This window comes from Paramisgurnus dabryanus, chromosome 15 (genome assembly GCF_030506205.2).
Source record: "Paramisgurnus dabryanus chromosome 15, PD_genome_1.1, whole genome shotgun sequence".
In the NCBI taxonomy this organism is placed as follows: Eukaryota; Metazoa; Chordata; class Actinopteri; order Cypriniformes; family Cobitidae; genus Paramisgurnus; species Paramisgurnus dabryanus.
In genome coordinates, this window is record NC_133351.1 from 3,321,334 (window position 1) to 3,332,857 (window position 11,524).

At 36.4% G+C, this 11,524-nt stretch overlaps 1 protein-coding gene across 1 annotated transcript in view; it reads left to right on the forward strand.

Moving 5' to 3' along the window:
• Positions 1 to 11,524, forward strand: part of xirp2b (xin actin binding repeat containing 2b) — a 50,903-nt gene that overhangs the window by 22,740 nt on the left and 16,639 nt on the right. Inside the window, exons 4-6 of the mRNA XM_065252325.1 lie at positions 5,114 to 5,200; positions 10,851 to 10,917; positions 11,024 to 11,118. Coding sequence (XP_065108397.1) covers positions 5,114 to 5,200; positions 10,851 to 10,917; positions 11,024 to 11,118 — 249 coding nt within the window. The remainder of the gene's footprint in view (positions 1 to 5,113; positions 5,201 to 10,850; positions 10,918 to 11,023; positions 11,119 to 11,524) is intronic.

An 11,524-nucleotide genomic window follows, 5' to 3' on the forward strand; every position in this document is an offset into this window, starting at 1 on the left:
ACTCAGATCTGCATAGATTCAGCCAGGCTTGTGAAGCTCATTAGCATCGGCACATGCTGATATTATGCATGCAGGGTCAGATACAGCTAGCAGCGAGAGAAGAAGAATAGAGATAAATTTTGGTCACAGTCTGTGCAATCCAACCTTCCCGATCCAAATTGAATTCAATCCAGCCATCCACACCAGCAGTTTTGTGCATGCTGTGTTCTCCTGCAGGAGCACAGGCCTTCAACCAGTGATGGTAGAAAAATCTGCTTTAGTTCACAGTGACTATATTGTGCTATTCATTCTCAAACTGTGGTAAGCCACGCAAATGTACAATGCTAAACAGACATTTGGTTAGTTTCTGATCTTTAATGCGTTACCCTGTATATGAAAACCCAGCAAAAAGTAATTTTATTGTTAATGTTTTCTTCATAAAATCAACCTATAAAGAACATGCTGTAATATAATCTTGATATTTTTAATATTGACTGTGAAAGAACATGTCAAAGTTTGAAATTGAAATGTAATGCTCCTAGTACTTACAGGCAAGTGTGGGTTAATGACGAGTACTTATAGTGAAGGTATACTGTAACTAACAAGAAACACTACTCTACTTACAAATAAGTGTACAATAGAAGTATTTAGTACTTACAGGCAAGTGTGGGTTAATGACAAGTACTTATAGTGTAGATATACTGTAACTAACAAGAAACACTACTGTACTTATAAATAAATGTACAATATAAGTATTTAGTACTTACAGGCAAGTTTGGGTTAGTGACAAGTACTTATAGTGTAGATATGCTGTAACTAACAAGAAACACTACTGTACTTACAAATAAATGTACAATATAAGTATTTAGTACTTACAGGCAAGTGTGGGTTAGTGACAAGTACTTATAGTGTAGATATGCTGTAACTAACAAGAAACACTACTGTACTTACAAATAAATGTACAATATAAGTATTTAGTACTTACAGGCAAGTGTGGGTTGGTGACGAGTACTTATAGTGTACGTATTTGATAATTAATTATAAACAGTACTGTACTTACAAATTGTATGTACATGGTAAGTGTGTAGTACATACAGGACAGTGTAAGTTAATGACCGGCAAAACGTTCTGTAAAATAAAGTGCAACCGACCTGAGTGTATATTACTTTAATGCAAGGGTTTCAAACTTTTTTATTATTAGCAGCTGAACACCTTAACATAAATTATTTACTTGAAGTACCATCTGAGATTTTAAGTAAATATTTCAACAATATAATAGCACATATAATATTATTTTAAATATTGTTATGTAATGCCTGTTATTGGGCCATCATCTTGTCATTTTCTTTTATTGCTGCATAAAACTTATCTGATATATTGTAGTGTTGTGTAATCATCACATGACATGCAGATTAAACAAATCAAATTTATCTTTTTGCTAGCAAGTGTTTTATTTAGATTTTTTATAATTATTTATTTACATTTTATGACTTAAATATATTTGATTAATTTTCATCAACTCACTCAGCCCCTGCCTTACAGTGCATTACAAGGTGTTTTAGCAGTAGGCTATGTGTGTTTTCTGGGTTCAATCCCATGACCTTTTGCGCTACATTGTTTTACCACTGTTTGTAGAAGCAAGTTTATCCATTTGGCAGATGATTTAAATCCATACAGTAGCAACTTGAGAATACTCAAGGTACAAATGTAATCAGTTTGTGTCTAGCTAGTAAATTGAACCCTTGATATTTGCTTTACGTGCAGCTTACTTTAAAAACCGAGCTACACAAATTGCAAACAAAAGTAATTAAAGTGTATATCACTGAACATTAAAAGGATTTAAAACAAAAAATAGATCAGGTTTGATGATAATCCTCAGCTTACAAAGACAGAAAAGACATATATTATGTGCTGTAAGGAAACAAATGAGAGAAGAAACTTGACATAATGCATCATGCAAGAGTTATTTCAGAGATATCAAAGGATTTACTGCAGCGGCTCATCTCATTATTAAAGTTTCCTCTGGTTTTTGGAAAAAGACATTCATTTATTAAACTTGTTTTTGTACGGTCTGTCTTTGTGTATAAACTTTAAATTGCTTCAGTTAGTATTATGTGTGCATTTCAGTGTCTCTGAGTTTTAGATTTGCTTTGAGATAATAGGATGTTTTATTTATTTGAAAATGTGTTTTTGTGCATTAAGAAGAATGTTTTCTGTGAAAATCAAAATTGTCCATAAACTTGAAGGTCATCTTAGCATTACAGCCGTTCTCTTCATCAGCTCAGCTTTGATGTATACGCCTATACACCATGCCATGTTAACAGTAAAATCTGAGATTTTTAATTTGCAATAGCATTCATGAAATAACAATATATTAAACTTAAATTCTGATATGAAAACAACAATGCACCGAAGCAAGTATGCTAAGCTTCCATTTGCACAGGCCAGCAGTTTTGTGCACCTGTTTGATATCAAACTGTCTGTCTGCGTGTCAACCGTGCTGTTGTTCTTACCTGTCTGTCACCTGCCAGACCGCAGACTGGAGAGCCCGGCTGGTGCAATCAGGTGTTATACAGTCATGGTGTCAGGGTAGCTGGGTGTCATGGATGCTTGTTAGAATCCGGCCCAATGGAGCAGCATTTACCGAGGGTTCGGTGAGCTCTCTGACCTGTCTAACTAAAGAAGAACGATGAAAATGAACTAAAGCAGCAGGGTTCCCCAAGAGAAGGGCACCAATCTGCCCTCATGCTGTTAGCAGAAAACTTCACGCTAGTGTTGGGATGATAACAAGAGCGTCAGTTCACCAAACTTTCAGATTTATTTTGGCAATGCTTAGCTTGTCTGATCTAACAGATTGTCTGTGTGCAATAATGTGAGTTGGTTAGAATATCTGCACTTGAAACCAGGTTTGTTAGTTGTTCAAGCTATTGCATAAGAGATTTTTACTAAAAATCAACCTTTGTTCTTGTAGTTCAATTCCATTTTGAACCAGTGTTAGGGAAAGTTACTTTTAAAAGTAATGCATTACAATATTGGGCCCTATTTTAACGATCTAAAACGCAAGTGCGAAGCGCAAAGCGCAAGTGACTTTGTGGGCGGATCTTGGGCGCTGTTGCTATTTTCCCGGCGGGAGAAATAACTTGTGCGCCAGGCGCAAATCAATAAGGGGTTGGTCTGAAGTAGGTTCATTATTCATAGGTGTGGTTTGGGCATAACGTCAAATAAACCAATCAGAACGTCAATCAACATTCTCTTTAAACGCAAGTGCGCAAGTTCCATGGCGGGATGCTATTATTATGATTGATTTACCAGGCGCACGCCAGGAGCGGTTCACAGCTGAGGAGACTGACGTTCTTGTAAGAGCAGTCAAAGACAGAGAAGTTGTTTTGTATGGGGATGGGAGAAACCCACCCAAATAAGTGTCAGTTAAACAGAAGGGGGAATCCCAAGCTTGCCAGCATAAATCGGGCACGCCGTGTAACGGGAGGTGGATCTGCCTCCACACATTACCTGACGCCAGCAGGGGACATCGCTGCGTCCACGCTCACCGCTGAAAGTGTTGAAGGGTTTGGGGGCTTTGAAATCGGACCCAAGAAACGCAGGCAGTCCAACCCCAAAGAACACTTACAAATTAAGTTCACATACATTAAGGTTTCTTATGAAAACATTTTAATTATTATTTACATAAAATAAACGTAATACAGCCACACAACAAACTTATGAAAATATTTTAATCGTTATTTGCATGATATTTTTTAACGCAGCCACACAAAATAAATAAAAACTATCACCACAATGCTCACCACAATGATTTCCCTTATCTCATGTGTTAATATTTTTTATTGTAACAATTTATGATTTGCAAAAATAACCATTGCATCTGTGTAGATTAGATGCAAAGTGTGTGCGCGTTGTGTACGCTATACATTATGGTCATGCATGCGCCCTTAAAATAGCATAATGAACCATGCGCAACGCGCCACTGACTTTAGACTAGTTTTGTTTTTGGTCAGTGGCGCAATTGTTTTTTGAAACTGCAAAATAGCATCAGGGATGGTTTGCTCCGGAACACGCCTCCTTTTTTGTGCTGAACCGCCCAGGGAGCGCAAGTTCATTCCCTAGTTTGCCGACGTGCGTCTGTGGAAGGAAAAACCCGCTGTGCGCCGGTGCAAAATACGAATGATACATGCGTCACTGACAAAGTCAATTGCACTGGGTGCAAGATAGGGCCCATTAAGTTACTCACCCAAAAAAGTAACTAATTGCATTACTTAGTTACTTTTCATGAATATTAATGCTTACATACTTTTAAGTTACTTTTGGCTTATTTTTTCTTACTTGGCTGAGGTTTGATCTCTTTCAGGCCTTTCAGGTGTTTTTATGACTGAGAAGTTCTGCATTCAGAAATTGCATATTTCCATTGCAAAAATGTCAAGCTCTGTCCTGCAATCTCCTTTTATGACTCAACTGTTCCCGCTCAAGCGTGCATGCATAATGCATTACTTTACTTGTTACTTCAGAAAAGTAATAATATTACGTAATGCAATCAACAGTCATGGGTTTGATTTTTAGGGAACAAACATACCGCTAAAATGTTTAGTATTAATGCATTGTTGCTTTGGATAAAACCATCTGGAGAAATGCTGTTAGGTTTCCCTCTATATTGCATCAGCTATATATGGTTGAAATGACAATAAAGCTTCTTGAACCCTGCCAAATGCATAAATGTAAATGTCCAAGTGCAAATGGTTAACCACAGTTTAATGCATGAACATTTTTATAGCTAATAGCTGGATATATTGGTGCTCCTGTATAGCTTAGTGGTAGTGCAAAAGGTCATGGGCTGGAACCCAAGGAACACACATACTGATAAAAAAAATTGTAATGCACTTTGTATAAACGCATCTGCCAAATGCATGAATGTGTATGTATTTTGTTTCATTGCAACATTTGGAACATTACATTAAAATTGTGTGTTTGTACATGCACAGATCATGTACTGTATGGATAAAAAACTATGTATTTTCTGTAAGGTCCACTGTGCTCTTTAAAAAAGAAAGTTTGTGTATGTGTGTTTTTGTGTGATGTCTTCTACCTCTCATCCTCTCTAATAGTCCTGTCTTCTGTCATGCAGGAGGTGTCACATTCATCAGTGATGAGTATGGTGAACAGCAGCGGGGGTCGACAGGTCTCGCAGCAGGTCTTCCTCCAGGATGAAAGGGTACGAACGTTTCCGACAGTCTCGCTACTAATAAGCCTCCTTTCATAGACAACACAAGTGTCAGGTGCTACACCGGGCCGACAGAAGACTCACTGACAATCACACAGGTCTTAATGTTCAGCTCTGAATCAGCTTGGCCGTAGGCTGTATTTTCTGTTTACCATCATGTGTGAAATGACAATGCTTTTTCAATCATTTTACTTTGAAGCTGGAGGTCATAAAGGGCACTTTACATTACTCGCATCAGGGCTATATGACGCATTGAACTACAGAGTCGTGCCACAATTTGACCTTCACATAAAAATAGGTCAGAGATTGCGTCACAATTTGTGACTCACAAAAGGAGATTTTTATAATGTTGCACGGTATCAAGAGAGTGCCAACACAGTAAATGACGAATGAGTGTATTTTTGGTCGGAAATAAACATTGCAGGATGAATTGATTTCTCTCTGTGAGTTTAAAGAATTAACCCTTGTGTGGTGTTCGTATTTTTGTTACTTAGACGATGCTTGTGGGTCTGGTGGACCCAGAGCATTATTAGTATCTTAAACCAATGCAGTCATACAAATTTATGTAATATTGTTTACAGATGTTTACTTTAGCCTTATTGCAAGTAATATAGACATAATTTATGGTTAATATTGGTCATTTACCACTGGTAGAGGACTATTTATAAACTAAAGTGCCATTCGTTTTTGTGGTAATATGAAATAAAAGAAGGAAATTCTATTCTGATCCAGATATTGGGGGAAAAATCATATTTATCTTAAATAAGTATAAATGAAACAAAGTTTTTCATCACTGTTGATGTTTAATTATTTGAACTTTTTGAAATTGTACACATTTGTGTCAGTCTACACAGCACAGGCCCCAAACTGAACAGATGCCGTATCATAAGACATCATCCACACTAAACACATAACCTGTTCATGCCAGCCAACACAACACATAAGAAGCACATTTTTAATGTGTAGCTATGTTATGTATGCATTTCTTGCATTTTATACACATATACTGTGTGCATCTGGTCCACACACATTGAAGTACAATGTGTTGCTATTGGCCACAACTTAGAATGATGAAAATACATGGATAATATTTTACTTTTTCTATTATTCACTCTCTCTCTCTCACACACACATCTTTGTGGGACATTTGGTCCCCACAACGTGATAAATAGCAGGTACACACACCATAGGTTTTGTGGTAAACCCATGGTTTTACAAATGGTAATCAATATACCAAATAACCATGATTACTACTCTTTTACTACAATAAAACGATGGATTTTTTATAATGGTAAAATGTAGAATGGTTCCTGTTAGACAGAAGGTAAAGTGTTTGGGACAGTAGGTACAGACAAATGTTCATGCACGGCATATAACATGTTGTATCCTTGCGGCATTACAGCAAAAGCAGAAGGAGAAAACTCTGACATGCATCCATCACATATGTACAGACATGTATACAAACACACTCATGCACTCACAGGAGTCCCAGGTAGGAGAAAAACTGAGTGAAGTTACATAGCACATTCAATTTTTACACTTTTATTAACCCCGGGTCCAGTGGACCCGAACACCACATATGTAATATAAATGTGTAGGGGGGGTGTACAGTGTACATTAATTATAAAGTTGTTTATTTTTATGTTCTTCATAGAAAATGAGCCAAGGCCAATGAATCTGAGGTTGAAACAACAATTAATTGCATAATTTTTCTTTCAGTAAACATTCAAAACGGGTCCCACAGACCCGAACACCACACAAGGGTTAAAGCAATGTGCATAACAAAATATATACAGTAATGATCTCTTATAGATCAGGGGTCTCTTTTTGTGAGCAAGGCCTACCACAATGGATAATAAAATCTGGAGGGCTACTCTTTTGATATAGTCTACTTGTTGATTGTATTTTATTTTACTTGTTGATATCTTTTATCAGTGGTGTAGTCTAGATTTTTGTAGTGAGTATACTGTGATTTTTCCCTCTCACCCTTATGCTCACTCGTCCTAGCGTGACACCTCATAAGCACCACCACACTCACAGATGCATACAGTAAAGATATTCATGTAACTTAGAGCATTCTGAAAGTGTACTCGTAAACACATAAACTGAATGTGTTCTCAACATGCCAGTTTATTATAAGGGGAAAAAAAGACTTTAGAGCCAATGGGTTTACAGCTGGGGAAACTGGACTGATTTTTAGACTGGTTTAGTGTTAATCAACATCTAACTCAGGAACAAAAGTTACTTAACTGTTAATTAAAATTAAATAAACTGTTTACAATCTTCAATCCGTGGCAAACACATGCATTGAAGGAGAAAAATTGACATGAATTTCCTCACAGAAGTTTAAGATCATATACATCTTGTCAAGATGATCTTGAACACATATATATAAATGAACACAGAGAAGGAAAGTTGAACACTGTCTTTGCTTCGAAGCACAAGCAAACATGCAGAGGAACTGAAGGCAGCTAAAAACCATCAGGATATTATCACGGGCTTATTTTATTGCATTTGGAGCCTTACCTCCAGATAAAGTAATAAACTGGACTGATGATTTAAATGTTGTACTCACATGTGCGTTGTAAGCTCTATGGATTTTATGTTGCAGCACTGCTTCACTCGTTCACTTCTCCACATGGACTTGTTTACAGTGTCGCGTGAGCAGCTACACTGCAGGTTCGACTTCATTTGGCGCTAAGCAGACCTCTTGGTGATGTCAAAGTACCGCGAGAGCGATTCAAAGCAGATTTCTCCATGTGATATCTGGAGTCGCTCTCGCGGTGCTTTACTGTCACTCGCCTGTGGCGCCACACCAGTCTGCTCCCCAGTTACTTTCGCGTCACTATAGTAATTTGATTTCATAGAAATTCATACGCCGATCGGATCGCGCAGTTCGGCAGGAAGTATATAGCCTAATATGTATTTCAACCCGCTAAAGTGGCAAGTGTAGCATGCTAATGGTCAGTGCTTCACATCTATATTATGACTAAAAGTTTAAAAATGTCACAAAACCATGCTGTTACGCATCCTCGCGCTATTTTTAGTGGGTATACGGAAATCCTTGACCATTTCTAGTGGGTATACGGCGTATACCTGCGTATCACGTAGACTACACCACTGTCTTTTATCATTGTTTCAAAAGTTAATATAAAAATATGTAAAATATAAATATTAAAATTGAAGCTATTAATAGAATGTGGTTTGGCGGGCAACTCACAGACTCCGTGCGGGCAACCTGATGCCCGTGGGCACCATGTTGGAGACCACTGGTTTAGATTAATCAAGGACTAGGCCTTAGTTATATTAGGAAATTTAAGTAGTTTTTACAAACAAACCAATACTGGTTTACATCTTGAGACAAAACAATGGCACAGACGGATATATCTTAAGTTATGTCGGTACAAGATTTTTTAAAATGCATTTAAGTTTGGGACTACGATAAGCCCTGTCAAGGAAACCGTCCAATAGAGTTTGGTTGTTTATAAATGTTTCTTGTACTTTTGTACTTGTCAGAAGTCAAAGCAATTCATGTGTGAAAATCACAAGCATTGGTGCAAAGATGGACTGACGGTTTGAGTCATTCAGATTTCCTGAAAATGATTGGTTACGCTTTTAAAGGTCTACAATGCACGTTGTCAAAGCTGAAATAGATTAAACCTTTGAACAAAACAGCCACATTACAGCATTCAACTCACAGTCAACACTTCACACAAGAGAGTTTAATGGTTTAAACCAGGGGTTTTCAAACTTAATGTTGTCAAGGACCCCCAAATATGATGAATCTTCTGTGATGGACCCCCTACATACATAACAATTTGTATTTGTTTATGTATAACAAATATAATTGTCTACACTTAGAGTAATACTGGATGTATAAATCTCAAGAGGAACATTTTAAATTCAGATTTATTTGTGCTCCGGCAACTTTGACAATGAATCTTGTTTCATAGCAGCTTTACAAGGAATACTGCCTTACAAATCCCAGTGAGTGAGGCAAAGGCCACAGTACTTTAATAAGCAAAACTCACTAGAAAGATACAAAGCAAGTGTAAAATGATCATGGAATGTATTTAGCAAGAAATGAGAGATAAACACCTAATAAATACATTTTATAAAATAAATAAAAACATTTAAAGAGCACATATTGTCCAATTCACATTTTTACATTTCCTTTGATGTGTTAGTGTGTATTAATTCATGTTAATGATATGCAAAAGGTACAAACCCCAAAGTAAACAATGATGAAGTTATCATCTCCAACATAAATCTCTTTTCTTGGACTACAACAAACACACGGATTGTAGGCAACAGTTTACTTCCTGGGATTGGTGATGTAGACAAGACCGACATTATCATAATTCATCCCGCTTGGACCCACAGCCTGTAAGTTAACTCCTGTTAGCATTGCATTGTGACCAAATTCTTTTTAAATGGTAAGGAGCGTCACATTTCCTGCTGACATCAGAGTATTCAGACCAATCACAACGTACAGATTAGCTGGCCAATCAGGGACACAGAGCTTTTCAAATCTGTGCATTTTAGGAAGAGAGTGAAATCTGGAGCTACAAAAATGTACGTAATGTGAAAAATAAAGTGTTTTTTAACCGTAAACCATGCAAACAAAATAACATTGTTTTTAGCAATGAAATAGGTGCTCTTTAAATATATATATTTTTTTCTTTTTTCTCTTAAATGTTCTGCTTTAAGCAACACTGATGCAAGCGATGTGAAAGGGCATTAATTCATAGTTTAAAGTCACTGTTCTGTGTGGGGACCTGTCTCCATGTTTGAAGGTTTGAAATGTTTTTGCTTTAAGAACAAAGGGATAGTTATCCTGTTTTAAATGTACAAAAAAGAAGAAGTTATTGTAACTCAACATGATACTAGAAATTCCAGGATCTTAGGTTAAAAAATACCAAAAAACATATGTGATCTATGCTGGCAAAATGAGTCGAAAAGAGCAAATTTTCAATTATTTATATTGACAGTTTTATTTTGACATAACAGATTATATCTGTGGGAATTCTTGTCAAAACAGATATTTTTAAAACTGTAATTATGTGTGTATATATCAGGATCGGGCACTGGCGCGCCTGTGTGCATGCTTCAGATCTGTCAGTCAGCGTGAGGAAGATCATTTTCGAGCTTCTAATAACTCTTAACATCAATCAGAATTATCTCTCTTATTAACTGTTTTATCATCAAGCAAGTCCTGCACTTTATTTTTTAATACCTGTATGTTTTAAAACTGAAACCAAAATATCACGCGCATGTGCATGCTTGCATCTTTAAGCATTTAGGATGGTACACATCTCAGAAAACGTACAAATAAAGATCATTTTAAATGTTTAATGACTATTTAGAGCATTGAGATCACTAGATGAGACCTCAATGTACTTATTTTGATGAAAACCTCCATTTTAACCAGAATCCACATTTATACTTTCTTTTTCCTGTAGCTCAATATTACATTGCTCATTCTGACTCATGTTGCCAGCATGGGTCACATATGGTGTGAATGTACTGTAACTATACATGCAAAGCATCTGTCAAATGTAGTATATACAGTATAAAGTAATTTGTATACCGTAGATTCTTTTGATTTAAAAGTTGCTGTATTCATTTTGCTGTTTTCCAGGCTGCACATAATCAGATCTCTCACCGAGAGCTTGTTTCCAGTTATGAGAATCACAACAATGAATCCGGTAAGTTTTATACGTTAATAAATTTTATATCTCACAGAAGTTCACTTTTTGGTTTAGGGGTTTTTAGAAAGACAGAAAAGATTTAAATTTAAACATGTGCTTGCAGAGGAGGAAGAAAACTATCAGCGGCTCTCGACTAAAGAACTGGCACAGCATTTTGAGAAGACTATTGAAGAGGCCGCCCCGAGCAAGAAAATTAAGGCAAGTCCTGTTTAGCCTACATCTCTTCTCTGGCTTATGAATGCATTATCCTTTAATAGGATTCAGTGCATAAAATGGATCTATTTACTCCTTTCTCTATGTTTCCAAGAGTCCCTCTTGTGAAAGCTTAGTTCTTGAACAGCACTTGATAGTACTGGAGCCTCATGACACTTAAAAGTCAGTGTTTCAGGCTCATCAATAGTATTTAATTAAGTTTCTCAGTCTTTCCCATATGGCAAAAAATATATTTTTAAATATATTTCAAAAAATGACTAAAAAATATATTTACAAAATGTATTTTTCACCAATATATTTTTGGCCATTTTTGTATATTTTGAAATATATTTAAAAAAATAAATACATTTTAAAGCATAAAAAATATTTCTAGCCTACCTACTTTGTTTAT